Source organism: Heliangelus exortis, chromosome 3 (assembly GCF_036169615.1).
Source record: "Heliangelus exortis chromosome 3, bHelExo1.hap1, whole genome shotgun sequence".
NCBI lineage: Eukaryota > Metazoa > Chordata > Aves > Apodiformes > Trochilidae > Heliangelus > Heliangelus exortis.
In genome coordinates, this window is record NC_092424.1 from 114,654,372 (window position 1) to 114,675,472 (window position 21,101).

Genomic DNA, 21,101 nt, shown 5'->3' on the forward strand with positions numbered 1-21,101 from the left:
TTAAATGTCATTAATTATTATTTGTTGTTGTTGCACCACCCTTAGTCCTCGATGCATTTACACCAACAATTACAGAAAGCAATCACAAAAGAGTTCAGTATTTTAAAATAGTCATCAAGTATGGATGGGATGTCTCCTGCACATGCTTCCACCAGAAGAAGAGATTTAAAAACTAAAATAAAATTTAAAAAAAAGTGAAAACAAAAGTTCCTTTCCACATAAGGCACAGGACAAATAAACCCCATTCACAGACTCAAGGCAAACAATGAGTTTTCCTGGCTCTTTTTGCTGATGCGTCTACGAGAACACGGTGACTCAAGCACGTTATCCATGACAGAAAATTCCACTGTCGTACAAAATAAATTGTTAATTCTAACTTTTTATTCTTATACAATTTGCAGAAGAGAGTTGAGAGAGTATGACTGCTAGATGTTTCAAATGGCAGGAGGAACGGGGCTATAATACAACCAAGATGAAGCGGTGGGTTGAGCGAGGTGGCACGGAATAAAACCAAAGTAACAACAAAAATAAAAACGAAGTCACGGAGATGATTTTCCTATACATGTTTGTTGAGAAAATTAAAGAGTATGCAAGCCGTCCTAAACGGAAAAACCCAAGGGAGACAGGAGCTTGTTAAGATGAGGAACAAAAACACTGGTTTTTAAGGTTAAAAACGGGCAGAGTGGTTTGTTTTGCAGCGAGAAAAAAGGGGCGGTGGATGGCGATTGGTGAGAGAGGAGAAGGTTCAGCAACACTTGCTCTTCCAGCCCGTCACCCCACCTCCACTGCTGATATCTACATTTTCACTGTTGGGCTCTTTTACAGGGGTCTGCAAGGAAAAAAAGTGGAAAAAAAAAAAAAAGTTAGAGGGTTCCTGAGACATTCTGAAATATTTTGAGGTGCAGAGACAGTGGCTCACAAGGATTTTTATCTCCTGTGAGCTCTGGACAAAGCTCCACAGAAATCACAGAATGTCTTTGCTTGGAAGAGACCTTCAAGATCATCCAGTCCAACTTTTTTAAAGTCCCCCACCAAGAACTTGCAGTAAAATGTAAAATGAAAAGAACCTTCCACTCCTTGCCAGCAGAAATACGCAAAACCAATTTAAAGGGTTTGTGGGGTTGTTTGGGGTTTTTTTGTTTTCTTTAACACCAAGAACAACTGGAAAGCTGGAAAGTGAAAAAACATAAACTTTTGAACTTGGGTCACCCCGAAGTAAACTCAAACTATTTCTAACTCCTGACACTTGGCCTGTGGTGGAGGCAGCAAACCCCAGTGTGCAGCTGACACAAGCTGAAGCTCAGTGATGTGAACTCACGACCTTCAGAAAAAACACAGAGTAATTTAGGGATAAAGAGGGGCTGTTCAGAAGCATCTGCCTTCCAGTGAAGCAGCAGGGCAGCTCCCCAGGCAGCGAGAGGGAGAACAGGCTCCTCTGCACATGGGAGGGAAACTTGGTTAGACCCCAGCAAAAGCACAAGTGGTTTTGGTGAGACACCAACACCTGCTCTCAGCTGGTTGGAAATGAACCTGAACACCCACAGGAACCCTGCAGTTTCACCTCTGGATCCCTTTTCTTGCTCTCTCTGGCACAGCCTTGAGAAAGCAAAGCCCTCCTCTTCCTCAGGCAGCTCCACTGAGACCCAAAAATAAAAATGTCAAGGTCCAAAGGGTCAGTAGGACTTGGTGGCCTGACCTCCCACCTACCAAAGGCCTGGGATCTCAAAGCTTCTCAAGAAACTGATGAAGAAACAGCTCAGAAATACAACAACCACCCAGCTGTGTGCTCAGGAGGGTGGTGAGAGGATTCAGCCCCTGAGCCTCTGCCAAGACTCAGCACTGACACTGGGGAGGAACTTCCTGATTTTGAGGAGGAACTTCTTGACTTTGAGGGTGGCAGAGCCCTGGTAGAGGCTGCCCAGAGCAGTGCTGGAGTCCCCATCTCTGGAGACATTCCAAACCCACCTGGACACCATCCTGTGCCACCTCTCTGGGTTGGACCAAATGATTTCCAGAGGTCCCTTCCAGCCCCTGACATTCTGTGACTCTGCACTAAATTTCTAACAAATTCACTCATCTCAGCATTAAGAGCCCTGGGGCAGGAGAGCAGTGGAGGGCAGGGCTGAGGACAGTCCCAGGAGGGGACAAACCCAGGAGGGGAAGAGTCCCAGGAGGGGACAATCCCAGGAGGGGAAGAGTCCCAGGAGGGGACAATCCCAGGAGGGGAAGAGTCCCAGGAGGGGACAATCCCAGGAGGGGAAGAGTCCCAGGAGGGGACAATCCCAGGAGGGGACAATCCCAGGAGGGGACAATCCCAGGAGAGGACATTCCCAGGAGAGGACATTCCCAGGAGAGGACAGTCCCAGGAGAGGACAGTCCCAGGAGGGGACAGTCCCAGGAGGGGACAGTCCCAGGAGGGGACAATCCCTTCTGCTAATCTGGAGCACAGAAGGACCCCCATTTTGGAGCAAAGCACATCTGCTGGAGTTGTCCAGTCCAAATCTCTTCTGCTCCAGAGAGTCCCAGTGCTGGAGAGGCATGACCTGATGGCAGGAATGTGCTGGCACAGGGGTTATGGGTAAATCAAGCCCTTGACTATGGGATTATGAGATTCCAACTAACTGGAACCAACCCTGGAGCCACTCACAGACCCAGCCCAGCTCAATCCTGCAACCAGAGTGGCAGCTCCTGGGAGCTGATGCATTTCCCACGTGTGAAAGGTGTGAGGAGCTGTACCTTGTAGCTCTGGGCATGCAGAGATTCAGGTGCAGGCCACAAACCCCCCCCAGCCTCACTGCACACTTGGTGTTTCAGGAGGGTGGGCTCACCAACCTCCAGCTGAGCCATGTTCTCCTCTCAGCTGCATTACAAACTTCCCACAAAACCTCCAAAGAAATGGGGAGGCTGAGAAGGTTCATCATGGGACACAAGGTGGGAAGGGACAGAGCTGACCCAGAGGTGGGCAGGGCCCCTTATCACCCCTGGAGATATTCAAGGTGAGGACTGGATGACCTTTCAAGGTCCCTTCCAACCCATGATCTATCAACCCCACCTGAACTTCCCAACAGGAGCTGAGGAGCTCCCAGACAATGCTGTGGGTGGAGATGTGGCAGGGAAAGGACAATTCTCTTCCTTGCCACCTGGAAGGTTTGATTTGAGCTCCAAGCACATGTAGACCACCACCAGGAGCTTAAGGGCCAGACAAGTTTATGTTCCTTGGCTCTTTGATGGGTACTGCACTCCACACATCACCCCTACAATCATGCTTTAGGTGTCCCCTGTTCCTCTTCCAGGGCCTCCTGTGTCTGAGCATGCCAAAGCCAAAAGCTGCAACAGTTCAGGTAAGGACTGAGGGCAAAAAGGGAGCTGAGAGGTTAGGTTATTCAGTATTTTCCAACAAACATCCTGGAAGCACCTACCTTTCGAAGAATGTCTTCTGCTAATGTGAGGAATGCCTTCTCAATGTTTATATTTGCTTTTGCACTAGTTTCGAAAAACCTAATACCATGCTCCCTAGCAATCTAAACCAAAAGAGAAAAGAAGGGGGTTAGAAGGAGGTCAGTGTAACCATTGAGTTGTTCAACTGGTGCTGCTGCAGCTTGGGATTAACAGCACCTGATGAGCAGGGAACATTCTTGCCAGTCACAAAGATTTGGAGCTTGGTGATTCATAAATAGAAATTAAAGTGCATTAAACTACGAGTCACGTGTCTGAACATGAGGTGACAGCTACCCTTCAAGCCTGTCACAACTTAAAGCATGCCTGAAAAAACTTTATTTATCAAAGGAAGCAGAAACTGCAGCTGAACCTGGTGAGTTTGTGGCAGATCTCTGCAATGCAGCTTCTGGGAACACATTCCCTGGCCTGGCAACCCCCCAGTGACCCCAACCACCTTGGTGGCTCCCTGGCACATCCCCTGCTGGCACCTCAAGCCCTTGGAGAGGGTGGGCAGTCAGGGCACTCACTGAGGGGCTTTACTCTGACAAGCCAGTTTTGGGGCCTGACACTCACCTGTTCTCCTTTTGCTTTAGGGACAACCCTTTTATCTTCCATGTCACACTTGTTTCCTAACAGCATCCTCTCCACATCTTCATTGGCATGCTGAAATGAGACAGGAGACAGCTGACACACCTCCCCCCACCCAGCAGCAAGCAGCTACTCCACCTGGGTATTCCCAGGTTGTCTGAAGTCCTAGACAACAATGCCAACCTCCCAAATCTTTGTTAGTGACCTGGGAAAAGCTTCAGCTCCCTGCCTGGCACTTCAGAGCTGTCAGGTTTTATGTGTGCTAGAAAAGGACATCAGAGAAATGATGCTGGAAAAGGACATTAGAGAAATGATGCTGGAAAAGGACATTAGAGAAATGATGCTGGAAAAGGACATCAGAGAAATGATGCTGGAAAAGGACACCACAGAAATGATGCTACAAAGAAGAACCCCACGTCTACAGCTGCCCAAACCTGAGCTTCCAGCTGCCACTGCTCCTGGTTTGGTGTTTAAAGATTCCTTTCACAGTTTTACCATGGCCAGGTAAGTGTCCTCAGCACTTGCAGCCACTGCAAAGCCAAATCACCGGGGAGTCCCTAAAAATAAACAAACCCTTTCGCCTGTATTTTTGTTTCTGGGGAGTTACCAAAGGGAAACTCCAGCTCTGCTGTTCCTCTGGTGTTGCAATCACCAGAGCAAGCTCGTGTGTCAGCTCAGGGCTTCAGCTCTGTCTGCCAAGAGCTTCACCCAGAGGTCGAGGGACTCCTGGAAAAACTGAAGTGAGGACCATGCTCAGGATGAGAAGAAAAGCAGGAGCAGACAGCAGGGAATCACCTTTGTAAGGCCAGAGGGAGTGCCAACACTTCCCCAGGGAATGCTGAGGGAGCAGAAAAGCACCTGAGCTGTGCAGATCCTGAGGGACTGGCAGTGTCCACCAAGGGGAGGGAGGGATGTGCCAGAGACCCAGCAGAACAGTTCTGCAGCAGCAGAAAGCATCACTTCAGTGGATAAGTGAAGTCCTCTGCTCCCTGCCACGAGAAGCTTCCTTGGAAAGTCTCATCTGAGTTGACTTCCACTCCAACAGCCTTAATACTACTTTACTTAATGCTACTACTGGAAGTTGAGAGGCAGCAGAGCCGTGTCCTCAGTAAGGACCCACTGCACATTCCCCAGGAGAATCACCCCAGGTTCTTCCTGCAGGTGACAAGGAGCCAGGAGGCAGCTGAGGTACCTGGAGAGAGAGAGCCTGGAAATGGTCACTTCTGGTGCCTCCCCAGAGTTACAGCCACCCCCAAAGCACAAACTGGGAACTCCAGCAGCTCAGCAGATTCCTAGGAGCCCAGAGCAGAGGCACAGAAACACCTCTGCAGACCCTGAGACCTTGCACTGAGGAAGCATTTAGCCAGGGTGAAGGGGAAACACCTCGAGGCTTCCTGGCTGTTCCCTGAGCACCCTGCAGCAGAGCTCCCTGCAGACAACAGCACTTCCCAACTTCCTCGTGGAAAATCCCCCTCCTGGGGAGGACATCCTTGGCAATACCAACCCTCTGCACAACCAAAGCACTTTGTTACTTCACCCCAATGCCATCTGTGCTGACACTGTGCACGAGTGGGCAACACCGGCCCCACACTTGAGCAAGAAGCCTCAGTGCTGGGGCTGGAAGCTCAGAGGAAAACTTCACCCATGGTTGCTGCCAACACACTCCACCCCTGAGCTGCTTCTGTAACTAAAAAGCTTCCTAAAGGTGCCAAACTTCCCTTGTGAAACTGCAGTAACCACACAGCCTTCCCAACACCCCGGGAAGCAGCTGCAGAGGTGAGGCATGGATCTAAAACCAGGAGGTGGGCAGAAGTGCTCATCCCTGAGACACCCTGGCAGGAGGGACATCAGCACCCAGCCTCACAGACACAGCTCAATTTTTTAACCAAAGCAGCTACAGGCTCTAAAGGCTTTGGTTTCAAGTGTACCTTCAACTCATTGCTGAATCCCAGCATGGGTGAGGTTGGGAGGGAGCTCAGAGCTCATCCCCTCCAACCCCCCTGCCATGCCCAGGGACACCTCTGATCCAGCCCAGGCTGCTCCAAGCCTCATCCAACCTGGCCCTGAACACCTCCAGGGAGGGGGCAGCCACAGCTTCCTTGGGCAACCTGGGCAACCAGGGGCTCAGCACCCTCACCCCAAGCAATTTCTCCCTCCCATCTCAGCCCCAGCTCCCCTCTCCCAGCTCCAAACCCTTCCCCCTTGTCCTATCCCACTCCAGCCCAGCCAGGACATCACCTTATTCCAGGCCACCACTAACCCATGGCCCACACCTGAGAATCACAGAATGCTCATGGCTGGAAAGGACCTCTGAGATCACCAAGTCCAACCAAACAATTTCTCCCTCCCTCCCTCCCTGCCCAAGATCTCCTCTCCATCTCCCCTCTCCCAGCTGCAAACCCTTCCCCCTCGCAGGGTCCCATCCCTCCAGGCCCTTGTCCCAAGTCCCTCCCCAGCTTTCCTGGAGCCCCTTCAGGCACTGGAAGGTGCTCTAAGGTCTCCCCATGGGATCCTTCTCTTCTCCAGCCTCAACACCCCCAACTCTCTCAGCCTGGCTCCAGAGCAGAGCTGCTCCAGCCCTCCCAGCAGCTCCAGGGCCTCCTCTGCACTGGCTCCAACAGCTCCGTGTCCTTCTGCTGATGGGGACCCCAGGGATGGACACAGCTTTACCCCAGGGGGGGCTCCCCAGAGCAGAGCAGAGGGGACAATCCCCTCCCTGGCCCTGCTGCCCACACTCTGGGGGTGCAGCCCAGCCCTGGGGTAATTTCTGGGCTCATGCTGAGCTTCTCCTCACCCAGCACCCCCAGGGCCTTCTCCAGGCTGGAAGCAGAAGCTGCAGTCCAGAAGCTGAGTACTGTGGAAGTCACAACATGCTCAGTTTCAGGCTCTTAATGACATTACTCACCTCATCTATGTTTCTGAGCCACTTGCTGATGTTTTCAAAGCTCTTGGCATTGGTGATGTCATACACTAGCATGATGCCCATGGCACCTCTGTAATAGGAGGTGGTGATGGTGTGAAATCGTTCCTGCCCTGCTGTGTCCCTGTGGGAAGAGACCAGAGGACACGTCAGAGGGAAGCTCCAGAGGAGCCAGCAGGATGTGAATCCTTCACGAGGCTTCCAAAGAGCAGAACACACTCCAGTGAGCAGCAGCAGCAGCCTCAGGGAAGGTCCATTCCTCCCCAGATGTAGCTGACCACTTGCAGAACAAAGGGGTCAAGCTCTGGTAAGGCAGAGGTACAGCAGGTTTCAAGTTTCTCTTTTGGATTTTAGTTTAAAGGGGATTGTTTCACTTCTTAAACACATTTTGGAGTCAGCCAGGAGAGAGACAACAGACACTGCACTCCTTAACTGGGCTTACACAACCAAGGTGGCACAAGATGTTCAACACCAAAGCAGGGGGGTGGTTCCTCAGCACTGCCAAGTCATGGTTGGAATTTGTTCATTTGAAGCTTTGGATTTTTATTCACAACTTCAAACTTGTGTCCAAAAGCAGAACTTTTTTTGCCAAGCCTCATGGCTCAGCCACGTGTCTCAAAGACTTCTGAACCTGGATGCCAACCACCAGTGGACAGGATGGAAAAGAGAGCAAGAGATGTTCTACAGCACTTTGAGAGGTCTGTGAGCATCTGAGCAGCCCCAGAAATGTCACTGTCCCTGACCCCTTCTCCTGTTTCCCAACAATTCCTCCCAAATGAACATAATACAAGCCACATTAAAACTCCACCTACAATTTTAAGTTAAACACCACAATCACTGCTCAGACATGGCCCAGGTCCAGCAGATTCAGTTTCTGTAAAAGTTCCCAAAAAGTTGCAGGTTGTTTGGCAGTGATGCTGCCAAGGACAGGAGAGATTGGACCTGACCCACCTCTCCAGCCAGCACCACCATGAAACCCCAGAAAATTAAGACAATCACTCAACATTTTCTCAAGACTTAAAGCCAAGAACTTTGCTTTCAGATCAGTTCTACAAAGCTCTAACTTGATCTTAAAAAAAGTGTCTTCCCGAAGTTTTAGATCAAAGTGTAGGAAAAGTAGTTCTAGGGGGTGTAACCTTAAATTATGGATTTCTATAATAAGATGCTGAAGCTTGCTCATGCAAGATTAATGATGGCCTGGATATTCCCATCTCACTTTGAGAACTTTGATGGAATGGAGGAGATTTGGTTCAACAAGCTCACACACCATTAAACTGAGCACCAGGATTTAACTGCCTGTTCCATGGTGTCCTTCAGGGGACATCACTCCAGGAGGTGACAAGTTTACAGCCCATTTTCAGGGACACTACTCACACGAGGTAGAATCAAAGGTGTCTCCAAACTCCACTGGTCACCACTGAGAGGACACATTCCCTGCTTCAGAAAGCCAGGGTGCTCCCCCTGACCCACAGCTCACAAACCAGAGCAGGAAAGGTGCCAGTTGGTAAATAGGGAGGAAATTAAACACCCCAAAGTCTGAAGATGCCATGGAGGAAATGCTCCCAAGAGGCAGGGGAAATGCTCTAACAAGTTTCTTCTCAAAGCCTCTTGGTTGGCTCTTTTCACACAGCTCTGAGGCTGCCTGCTCCCCATCTTTTTACCTCCTCCTAGGAGATGAGAGACAGCAGGAAGAGGGCAAAGAGCAGAGGAGGAGGCAAAGGGACAGGTCCTAAACCTAAGCCCCACTTGGTTCAGAGATGGCCTCACAGGCCATGCTGCCAGGAGCCCCAAGAGCCAATCCAGCCCATTCCCTGGCTCTGCAGAACCTTGAGGGATACCCACACGATTCCTGAAAGCTCTCCAGTGCTCTGCCACTTCCTGCCTGAATCCCTCTCTCCTTTCTTTTCTGTCCCACTTGGAATTTTCTCCTCATGGCACAGCTGGGCTGTCCTTAGTGCAGGTCAGGGCTGTCCCTCCCTGTCTCTGGACCAGAGGTAATTCCCTTCTTTCTACATGGAATTCTGCTTACTCAAACACCCCTCTTGCACCTCCTTTGAATTTTCTCAAGCCCCCTCAGGTTCTTTGGACCTCACTCACTGGCCCAGGGGCTGGGATAGGCAGCCCCACCTATTGACTCCCCCCAGTTTGCCCCTGTCTAGGTGAAAGCCAGGTCAGTCCTCCAGCTCCAGTCTCACACAGAACACTCTCCACAGGACCTGGGCATGCCTCTTGGCTCACCCCACTCCCTTCCCTCCTGATGAAGCAATTTTCTGACATGTGAGTAATTGATTACACATTCTGACCTTGATAACTCTGTGCTTGTCTCTACAGAGACTTCTTTTTCCCCAGTGACATTTCTCCAACTGCTCAAAGCAATCTGAATACTAACTCAGTCCAATTTATTCTTTGCAGCCTCCTCTTTTTCCTCCAAGACAATAACCACACTCTCTATTCCTTTATCCCACCTGCTAAAGGAAACACTGCCTCCCACAGAACTCCAGGACAGGTTCCTACAAAACACCTCATCCCATCTCTTACTCACACAGAGTTTATTTTCTCTTGCCACAAGTTTTGTACCCACTTGACCACATCTTCACCTGAGTCACCTCCCCAAACTTGCTTGTATCAAGCACCAGAAAAGCCTGAGCAGCAGGACAGCTGTGATTTCTCCTTCCTGACAGGGCCAGTGGCTGCCTCTGTGAGAACTGAGCTGATTTTACACAATTTGGCACCAGCAGCACTGAGCTGTTTACTCACTGCTTGTCATGTCCTCTGCACCCACAACTGGCTTAGTTAAGTCCTCTGCTGCTCTTCTGGCAGCTGAAGCTAATGGAGAAACAAAAGCTGGGGAGGGAAAAAGCAAAGAACCTGGAGTGTCTCTCTCTCTTGTGTTGGTTTTTTTGTTTTTTTTTTTTTTGAAATAAGTACTATATCTGCCCTTTCCCCTTCTTAATGGAGCCTCCATTCATTATTCAGAGATAACTCTTAATGGATGTGAGATTAGAGACCCAGCTGAAGCCATGAGAGGAAATGAGTTATGGTTTTCAAACTGCCTATGACTGATGAATCCACCCTGAGCAAATGGCAGGGTCTGCCCATTCTTTTGTTCCAGCCTCTGGGATGCAAAGAATATGTTCCAAAGCTGCAATAAATCCTCAGTGCAGGCCAGAAACAGCCCTGGCAGCCAGCTCACTCTCCAAGCTACAGCCACTGCAGACAAGGGCTCTGAAGAAGACAGCCAAGGAAAATGAGGCTCTCCTGCACAAAAGGGAAGGGAGAGGTTGGTTTAGCTGCAAAATGAGTCACAGAATCCTAGAAGGGTTTGAGTTGGAAGGGGCCAACTCAAAATCAATCTGATCATCTAGACAAAGTCATCCTCTGGGACCAGGGAAAGGAGCAGCAGGAGGAAAACAAAAAATCTGCTTAAATTATTCTCATGCCAGCATTAAAGTGTGCATAAGCTATATCATATTAGAGGTTTAACCAGCAGAGAAAAGAATTTCTAGGACAGTTTTCCAGCTGACCTAGCAGAGACCAAAGGAACCTGAATATGTACCATGACTTGTTTATGAAAGATTTACACTGGAGCAACAAGAGGAGATTGTATCTGACAATCTGTGAAGATCCTTCAGGTCTCCATAGTTCAAAATAAAGGTTTTCAAATCAAACAATCAGATCCTAAGGATTTTATTACTGTCCTACTGCTTTTTATAGTATTTTTAAAACTCCAGTGCAGAATATTGCACTGAAGGAACAGTGCTGCTGATGTCAGGCACAGTCTGGAAGCTTTGGCAAGTGGGTCAAAAACTTTCCTTCACAAAGGCACATCTCTAAGGCACCTCCTGACAGCAAATTTCAGCTTTTCAGATAAAATACCTGTCCAGGAAAAAAAAAAATATCTAATTGTTCTACAGAAAATCAGCCTGACATGCCAAGAGAGTCTCAAGTTGTGCTCTTGGTGAGTGGTCTCAAAAGCTCTCAGAGCAAGAGTTAACTTCTGGAAATTCACAGGGTAATTGGAAAATTAATGAGTCTGACTGGTCCCTGCCAGTGGAGCTGTCTGCAGCTTTGCCTGGGTGAAGGTAGAGCTTGGGTGTAAGAGGGAACTGCCTGAGGTGGCTCTGCTGCTGAGCTAACCCTGCCTGACCTGGGCAGCAGGGACAGCCCTGGGCACTGGGTCTGCAATGAGCTCGTTGCTGAATAAAAATCAAATGAAACCAAAATTAAAAAAGGACACTCCTCCAGCCACAAGATGTAAGGTGTGGGTGATGGAGGATTCCACAGCTCAGTGGGAGCAGGTCACCAACACACTGACCTCTCCCAGGAACAGCTGACTTCTCCTGCTTGCTCAGTGTGAAAAACAGAAATCTACCTTTCACCTCTGGAAATAACAACTGCTCCACAGGCACTGCATCCCAGAAGGGTTTGGGTGGGAGGGCACCTTTAAATTTCACCTGGTCCAACCCCCTGCCATGAGCAGGGACATCTTCAGCCAGGTCAGGTTGCTCAGAGCCCTGTGCAGCCTGCTATCAAATAATAGGATAATCAAATAAATCAGAGTTATCAATCACTTAATCACTCCCAGGGATGCAGAAACCTGATGCTGGGGCTGCCAGGTCTGCTCAGCCATAGCTCCTGCCAGCAATGGCTCATTGAGCACAGCTCCTCCATAAACACTCAGCAACCCTAGGGAATGAAAGCCCTCATCCTCAGGAAATGGTACAAAATGCTGCCAACCATGGGTCTCTGCACACAGCTGAGTGACACTGTTTTGAAGGAAAAAAGAAAAAGATGTTTCAATCTGTGGAAGCATCAGTAATAATTATGATGGTGGTCACAGCACCAGTGAGACCAAACTGCCTGTGCTCCTAAGAATAACAGGGAGTTGGGAAGCAAGAAAACAGCACCATGGAGTGCTGGACTCTGACATGGTGTCCTTGCCAAGTGTCCAGCCACAGGACACAGGGAAATGGATTGAAAGTGCAGGAGAAGAGGTTCAGGCTGGATCTGAGGAAGAAGTTCTTCAGCAGGAGGGTGCTGAGACTCTGGACCAGATTGCCCAGAGAAGCTGTGGCTGCCCCCTCCCTGGAGGGGTTGAAGTTAAAGTTAAAGGTGTTCAAGTTAAGGTGTTCAAGTTAAAACTTGAAGAGGGGAGATTGAGGTTGGATATGAGGAAGAAATTCTATATTTTGAGGGTGCTGAGCCCCTGGTTGCCCAGGTTGCCCAAGGAAGCTGTGGCTGCCCCCTCCCTGGAGGGGTTGAAGTTAAAGTTAAAGGTGTTCAAGTTAAGGTGTTCAAGTTAAAACTTGAAGAGGGGAGATTGAGGTTGGATATGAGGAAGAAATTCTATATTTTGAGGGTGCTGAGCCCCTGGTTGCCCAGGTTGCCCAAGGAAGCTGTGGCTGCCCCCTCCCTGGAGGTGTTCAGGGCCAGGTTAGATGAGGCTTGGAGCAGCCTGGGCTGGATCAGAGGTGTCCCTGGGCATGGCAGGGGGGTTGGAGGGGATGAGCTCTGAGCTCCCTCCCAACCTCAGCCATCCTCTGGTGGCACTCTGGAGCTGTCTCTGGACTCACTGCTGGACTGGGCCCATGGCACTGCACTGGGTGTCCTGGCTCTTTAGAGACCAGAAGCAGCTGAGGTCTGTGTGCAAGAAACCAGGGCTGACTGATGGGCAACCCCACAGAAGGGACAAGGGGGAGAAGCCACCAATAAAATAGTGGCCACTCCTCACCTGAGTTCTGAGCAGGGCTGTGCTCCAGGAACAGAGGCACAGCTGCAAGGTGACACTGGCTGGAAGCACCCATGGTCTCATCTGTCCTTAACTGAAGGTTTTTGTCATCTTCTGACCCACGTGTGGAGCTGTGTCCCAGTAGCAGTGCTACCACCTGCCCCTGAGGACACATTCAGTGCATCAGCTCCTGCCTGCTCACTGCTTCCAGAAGCATCACCCAGACTCTGGAGGCAAGAGCAGGACCTGCCTCAGGTGTGGAAGGGGAACATCCCCTGCACACGGCAGCCCTGGCTCACCAAAGCTGCAGGAGGAGTGGAGTGCAGCTCTGCAGATCCACCACAGGACTCCTACAAACCCGTGGTTTCATTTGGTGGTTTTGAGTCCAGGAAGCAGTGGTTAAATATAGATGCATAGCACCAGGAGCCACTGGTGTCCCAGCCACCAAACCACTGGCTGGGCAAAGCTCCTCGTGCAGGAAAAGCTGGAAACAAAGCCTAGGTTTTTTTGGGTTGGTTTTTTTTTTTTTTTTTGGCATCAGAAGTGAGTGCCATGGGAACTTCATTTTCTGCTTTCCAGGTTTCATTTCAAAGGTGAAATCTGAAACCGGTGGGAACCAGAAGCACATTCCGGCCACAACCTCCCAACTTTGCAACATTTAAAAGCTGCCATTTCCTGAAGCTCAGCTCACCCAAACCCCTCTTCATTTCCCTCAGGCACTAAACCCCACAGCACCCACAGCCTCTCTATGTACACATTAAACACGCTTCATTTTTCCAGCGTTTCCCTGTTCCATTTTATGAGGAGCTCTCCCATGTTTAATCCCACACTTCAGTCATCCCAACATTTTGCTCTCTGTCCCACAGCACCTGCCCTGCTGGGGTGCAAAACACAGCACAAAAAGAGTGTTAGAAAACCTCAGTCTGCTGAACTCCTCCAGCAGGAGAATCAATGAAGCTGCACTGCCCCGAGTGCCTCTCCAACCCCCAGACCACTGCCCTGACACAGGGCTGTGCTTCCTGGCTCCCTGCTGAACCATCCCAGTGCTTCCTCTCCGACCAGCCAGGCACTTTGCACACCAGAACTCAGCTGCCACAACCCCTGCCCTGGCAGAAAAGGCAAGGGGCAAGCTGGCCAAGGAGGTGCTCAGAGGAAGGGGAGAGGAGAAGCAACCCAGAGACAGGGTGCAGGTGCTCAGAGGGGTGGGAACGGGAAGGATTCAGGACACAGCTGGAAGGAAGGATAATCATTCAGCCCTAGGGCACTGGAGGAAGATCTGTGCCTCCTTCTGACTGGAACCCACCCATCTGCATCTACAAACACCAACTTTATCAGGCCAGAAAAGGTTTTTATTAGTGTGTGTGTGTTTGGGGTAAATGGACAAATTCAAGTCCTGAAGTTGTGTACTCTCAGTACAGCTGGAGAATGCACCAGCAACTCCTGCAAAGCAGAAGAGAGGCTGGGAGAAGGCATTAACTTCCTGACCTGACCTGGTAGAGGGCTATTAAAAAAGAAAAATCTTGAGTTAGGCATGTACAGCAGAGCAAAAAGGGAAGGGTTTAAGCTTTGCCTTGCTAGACTCTGCAGCAGCAAAGCAGTCATGCTTTCAGCCAGCTGAGGCAGCCCACAGCTGAGTACAAAACCCCATAAAATGAGTGCAGAGGTGGACACAAAGCAAGGCTACCAGTCAATTTATAGTCACAGACTCAAAGCAGCTCCTCGCTTCAAAATTCCAGTTTTTTTAACACTTCCCACTAAACCCCAGGCTGTGAGGATCCTGCCCTCCCCACTGGAGATGTGCCAAGAGCCTGTCCAAGGGAGCAGTCAGGATCTCACCCCAGTTTCTTAAGGAATGTGTAGGGGAATACACATGGAGCTTTACCACCACTGGAACTACAGAACACAGCTACAAAATGAGATACCTGACTGCCAGCTCAGAAAGTGAAAATCTGCCCCTGGGCGAAGGGATTTGGGAGCTTCTTGGGTCTCTTACTCACCATATCTGTAGCTTGATCTTCTTTCCTTGCAATTCAACAGTTTTAATCTTGAAGTCTATCCCTAAAATCAACAAAAACATAAATAATTACTATTTATTCACAATGAAAAAAAAAAAAAAATCAATTCCACATCAATTCACAGCTGCTCCCAGAGAGAAGAGGGTTTTTTTCTTCTTTTCCTGAACTGTCAGGTAAACCAAGGATGTCCAAGTAAGGTGGAAAGCAAGAGGAGCCTGGTGACCACCACAAAAAGGGCCTCAAAGGACCTACAGTTGGTCAGCAGACACCTCCAGGTACCACAAGATGATCCAGCTGGTAAAAACTTTTATGTTTCTTGCTTACTTTTAAGAAATATCATCAAGTTGGTTGTTTTTTTTTTTTTGCAATTATTTCTGGAAGATTTCAAAAAAGAAGAAATTTGAGGGTTTGGGTAGGTATTAAGCATTTTAAACAAAACAGCAAGTGTTTCTGCTCTTCTTTAGAAAGATTTTTCCCCCCCCCAAATTACCAAACCACAATATTTGACAGATGCTGAGAAATTACATGTAATATTATGAATTTTTATTTCTTTACTCTTATACCTAATCCTTATACCTAATGCCATCACCATTTCAGACACCTATCCCAAGAAATGCCTCAAGATTCTCCTTTCCATTCACCTTGTTCAAGTAATCTACCTGTAAAACTAACATTTAAAGTCACAATTTTAATGCTTGTTACATGCTTAACACAACCCAAAGGGGTCAGAGCCCTCACCAGAGCACGTGACAAGACTCCAGTCTGTTAAAAAAAATCATCCTGCTTTTTAGAGCAAGCAGCAGAAACCCCAGATCACCTCTTGAGCTGAACACAACCCCGTGGGGTTCCCAGACATCCAACCCCAAGCTTCAGCATCAGCAGAAAGGATTAAGCAACTCGAAGCTTTCAGGCAGCAAGAGAAGGCAACTGACCAGCAGAGGTTGGTAGCCAACCACCAGCTCCCTCTGCCCAGGTCCATCCCTGCTCCAGCCCCAGGAGGTGCCACGGGTGGGCAGCCACGACCCTCACAGCTCAGAGAGCATCCTGAGAGCATGAGGAAGGTTGGGCCAGGCAGTTCCTGTGTTAATTCAGGGCAAAGCTGCAATGGGATGGCAAGAAGATGGGATCTGCAGGGACTGGGGAGAATCCCAGACTGGGTTGGGTTGGAAGGGACCTCAAAGCCCCCCCAGTGCCCTCCCTGCCATGGTCAGGGACCCCTCCCCCAGCCCAGGGGGCTCCAAGCCCCATCCAACCTGGGCTGAGACACTGCCAGGGATGGGGCAGCCACAGCTTCCTTGGGCACCCTGGGGCTCCTCACCCCAAGGAATTTCTTCCTCATGTCCAACCTCAATCTCCCCTTCAAGTTTAAAACCATCTCCCCTTGTCCTCTCCCTCCCCCCCATGTCCAAAGCCCTCCCCAGCTTTCCTGCAGGCAGGATGAGGGAGAGCTGTCCTGAGAAGGCTCAGGGAAGAGGAAAATATCACCCTGGAGACCTTAGCTGAGACAAATATCCCAGATTCTCATTCTTAATTCTGGTACAATAAATCATCCTGCTTGGAGCCCACTGCTTCCAAAAGCAAGAGGCACTGCACAAGCAGAGGTGAAATACTGAATGCTCTTGAAGGCAGGATAAAAAGAGGTGGGTGTCAGCAGTGCAAAGTGCAGCACTTGGTGCCTCTTCCCTCAGAATTCCTGCAGTGTCCCAGCAGCTGTTTTCATGGCAAAGGACAGACCCAAGGCTCAGAAGACCATTTCTGTAACTCTAGTCCAGCAGCAAGACACCCCTAGAACAGGCAAATAAAGTCTTGTGGGTGCCTGGTGAGGAACTCCCATCCCAGGCAGAGCCAGAGGAACAAAACTGTGCCCTGTGCAGTCACTGCCCTGCCCTGCTGGGCTCAGGATGAGGCTCAGGATGAGGCCCTCACCACAGCTCCCCCACAGCACCAGAGGCTTGGGGACCACGGCTTCTTCCAGCCTCCTCTTCCCAAAGTTGCCCACAAGAACTGTGAGCAGAGGCAGTGGAGCAGGAACACAACAAAACCACCTCCTCAAAAGGCCCTGGCAGCAACGAGAGGCTGAGAGCCCCGAATTTCAATGGAAAGCAGAGAAACAGAGCTGAGAGTTCTCCAAAAACCTGTTTATATTTAGACTTTTTTCAAAGGCAGCAGCTGCAATCACAAAAGCTTCCCTCCTGTATCTGCAAGGTCATTTTATACCAAGTGAGCTGAAACAGAATGACTGCACACTTATTTCAGCAGTCTGCAGGGCCCACTCCTTTGGGCTCTCTCTACTGCACCCACCACTTCATTTGGACACGGAAATATTAAATTAGTAAAATCTTTGCACTTAAAAACGGATACCAGAGCCTCTCTGGGAAAGGCCATGCAGCTTTAGATGGTGGAGGGGAGGAGAATCCCCCTCCACACAGCCCTCAGGAACAGGGACAGCACTTGCCATGCATGGAGCCAGAAGGGACAGGGGGGAACAGCCCTGGAATGAGCACCAAACCCTGAGTTAACACCAAACCCTGGAATGAGCACCAAACCCTGAGTTAACACCAAACCCTGGAATGAGCACCAAACCCTGAGTTAACACCAAACCCTGAAATGAGCACCAAACCCTGAAATGAGCACTAAACCCTGAAATGGGCACCAAACCCTGAAATGGGCACCAAACCCTGAAATGGGCACCAAACCCTGAAATGGGCACCAAACCCTGAAATGAGCACCAAACCCTGAAATGGGCACTAAACCCTGAAATGAGCACCAAACCCTGAAATGAGCACTAAACCCTGAAATGAGCACCAAACCCTGAAATGGGCACCAAACCCTGAAATGGGCACCAAACCCTCAAATGAACACCAAACCCTGAAATGAGCACCTAACCCTGAATGAACACCAAACCCTGAAATGAGCACCAAACCCTGAAATGAACACCAAACCCTGAAATGAACACCAAACCCTAAATGAGCACCAAAGGGGAGCCAGAGGGTAAAGGGTAAAATCTCTAGAGAAGGCTCAGGGAGACCTTCTGCCCATGTCCAGTACTCCAGGGGGGCTGCAGAGCAGATGCAGATTCCCTGTTCCAAGGAATCCCATGGACAAGACGAGGGGCAATGGGCACAAGATGCTCCTGGGGAGGTTCCAGTTGGACACAGAAGGAAAATTTTCCCCCCTGGGGACAGTCAGACACTGGAATGGTCTCCCAGGGGAAGGGGTGGATTCCCCCAGCCTGGAAAGTTTGAAGTCTCAGCTGGATGGGTGCTGGGACAGCTCAGATCAGCAATAACATTGGAGCAGGAGGTCCCTGAGGTCCCTTCCCACCTGGCATTCCATGATTCTAGGAAAAGGATTTCTAAGGATTTAAAGCAGTGCAGTGACTCAAGACCAAGGTTCTCCAGTAATTCCAGGACCTCAGCTTGGGATCTTCAGCCCTCCAGTCCAGGTCCATGCTCCATCTCTCTCCAGCTCACCAAGCAGCACTTCACCCCTCAGCTGAAGTTAAACTGATCAGTGAGCAGAGCCTGGCTCACCCAGGTGTGCTCTGAAACAGAAACTGCAGAGTGATGATGAGCCAAGCACACTGCACTAGCCCCTCACTCTGCAGCACTCAAACAAGTTGAGCTCCCCACCACCACTGTCAAACCAGCACAGAGTTTGCCAAATGCTCTCAAATAGAAGTAATTTACGAAGAGACACCCAGTTTTCAGGTTTTGCCCTGATAAAGCAGCATGTTTGCCCCTTTCTGTGTGTTAGAATAAAGTAAGTTAGTAACCCAGCCAAGGAAATTAACTCTTCCCTGCACTGGAAGGGATTTAGCTAATGCTACTATCTGGGGATAAACCAAATCCCTAATCCCATGTTATACTCAGCTTCTATCCCCATTACAATATAATACTAGTTCAGCCCTCAAAACAGAAAGATGATTATAAACAGCAATGACTCTTTGCCTCTAAACACTTCTGAAGTAGTGCTAAGACTGGAAAAATGAGAGTCCTGCAGATCTGGAGAGCCCCCCAGCCCCAGCCCAGCCCCTTCCAGAGGGAGCTGCTGCCCCTGAGCTGCAGGAACACAAAAGCTTCAGAGAGAGGAGCCCACAGGTAGAGGGGTTCCAGGAACAAGAGGCTCAGGGAGGAGTTCCAGAGGGTCAGGGCTCTGGAGCTGACTGAGCTGCACAGCAGACATCTTGCTGGCATGGGAGGGGAACGACAGCACTGATGAATTAAAGATGAGCATGAAATTGCTCCCTCATTAAGCATTGATATTAATCAGCTTCACGGGGGCAAAATGGAACTCACAGAAAACCTGAAGTGTATTTGCCAGCCTGCCAAACACTTCATGGAGGTTCAGGCTTGCAAATAAAGCTGGGGAATGTTTGGGAGCTCATGGAGTGCAATGATGGGGTATCCATCCCAAGTTTCTGGCTCACTTCTGGGGCCCCTTCCAACTTCCAAGTCTTGTACCAACTTTCAAGTTGCTGCTTAAAGCAACACGAGCACAGCTCTGACCAAAAACTGACCTCCTGGCTTTGAATAATCACAGCTACCTATGGATTCTTTAGGTTACTGGTCTTTAATGCTCAGGAAGTGCCCTGGGTTGGTCTCCTGGTACCTGCAAACAAGATTTACCCTCCCACAAACACTGAGAGTGCCTTCTGCCCAGGCACTGACACACTGACCCAGCAGGAGCTGCAGAAGCTGGGAGGGCAGACTGGTGCCTCAGCCCATCAAAGTCCAACCCTTCTGTCCCTCCCTCAGCACAGGGCACAGTCAGTGAGTCCTGAGAGCTTTCTGCCTTTATTTCCCCAAGTTTGAACAACTGAACAGCTTGGTGAACACACAACTGTCTGCTGCACAGTTCTGAGTTTCCTCTGCTCCAAGGACTCCAGTGAAGAGCAGGACTGGTGTCAGCAGAACAGCCTGGTTGAAATCCAGAGCACACAAGCAGTCACCTTTCACTTCACACCTCTGAGCTTTGGGAAGATCACTCTCCTGTTGCTAAATCCCAAACCAACTGCTCCCTGGAAAGTGCAAACCAGAATGCCACCAGCACAAGAGAGAGAGGGAGGGAGAGGGAGGAAAAAGCTATTTTCCACTCCATTTCAGAGCCACAAATGATGAGCAAGCCCTTTTCAGGCAGCACGGATTCTGTTTGCATTCTTTCCAAACAAAGGCAGCATTGAGCTGGGTGAGGATGCTGGGTGGTAGGAAGTGGAATGTAGGGCAGGAGAGGGGCAGGGAGCCTGACAGCCACCCTGTCACAGCACCTCCCCCCCCCAAAGCCCACAGCAAGAACCACAGCTTTGTCTCACTTCTGTTAGCAGAGTGCTCTTTGCAACCCCCCCGGGCAGCACCACGTATCTGCAGGAGGGAAAAACAAACCTGCAGCATGTCCCTAACTGTGTCCAGCTCTGGTGTCCCCAGCACAGGAAGGACACAGAGCTCTTGGGATGAGTCCAGAGGAGGCCACAAAGCTGATCCAGGGGCTGGATGGAGCAGCTCTGCTCCCAGGAGAGGCTGAGGAGCTGGGATTGTTCAGCCTGGAGAAGAGAAGCCTCAGGGGGACCTTAGAGCTGCCCCCCAGTCCCTGAAGGGAACCTCCAGGAAGGCTGCAGAGGGACTTTTCCTGAGTGTCCAGTGACAGGAGAAGGGGAAATGGATTGAAAGTGCAGGAGAAGAGGTTCAGGCTGGATCTGAGGAAGAAGTTCTTCAGCAGGAGGGTGCTGAGACTCTGGACCAGATTGCCCAGAGAAGCTGTGGCTGCCCCCTCCCTGGAGGTGTTCAGGGCCAGGTTGGATGAGGCTTGGAGCAGCCTGGGCTGGATCAGAGGGGTCCCTGCACCAGATCCTTGTAAGAGAAGTTAAAACCTTTTGCATTTTTCAAGCCTGGGAGACTTCACCTCTTATTCTGCTTTTCCTCTTGGTAAGTCCAGGCAGTGGTGGGGCTGAGCAGGTACTGAAATCATGGAGGAGGTATCCCAGGTTGGATGAGGCTTGGAGCAGCCTGGGCTGGATGAGAGGTGTCAGGTGAGAGACTGGAGATGATCTCTAAAGGTCTCTTCCAACCTCAGCCATTCTGTGATTCTATAAATTCACACTCAGCTCCTGTGTCTTCAACCTTCCCACCCTGATGCTTGGGGCTCTGGCAACAAGAAGGGGTTTTCCAGGCAGTGTAAGTTACTCCAGCTGTCAGCACCCCAGTAAACTGAGCAGAACTCAGACCTCAGCCACACTGGAGCCCTGAGGATGGACCCTTCCTGCCTGCATCCCTCCCAGAATCCTGAAGGAGGCAAAGCTCCTGAGCAGCCTCAGCTCCAGCACCTCCTCCAAGGCCTGGATGATGGACCTCAACATCCCCTCCTCATCCACTGCACACAACTACAGCCAGGTGGAGCTCTTGCAAGTGCTTTAGGA

General features: G+C 50.1%; 1 protein-coding gene across 2 annotated transcripts in view; it reads right to left on the reverse strand.

The window, feature by feature from the left end:
• Positions 1–21,101, reverse strand: part of RAB10 (RAB10, member RAS oncogene family) — a 42,736-nt gene continuing 21,635 nt past the window's right edge. For both annotated transcript variants that reach the window (XM_071742362.1, XM_071742361.1), the window contains 5 exons: positions 14,672–14,732; positions 6,932–7,070; positions 4,012–4,101; positions 3,420–3,521; positions 1–829 (listed from right to left, as the gene is read on the reverse strand). In XM_071742362.1, the coding sequence (XP_071598463.1) occupies positions 746–829; positions 3,420–3,521; positions 4,012–4,101; positions 6,932–7,070; positions 14,672–14,732 (476 nt within the window). In that variant the 3' untranslated portion in view covers positions 1–745. The remainder of the gene's footprint in view (positions 830–3,419; positions 3,522–4,011; positions 4,102–6,931; positions 7,071–14,671; positions 14,733–21,101) is intronic.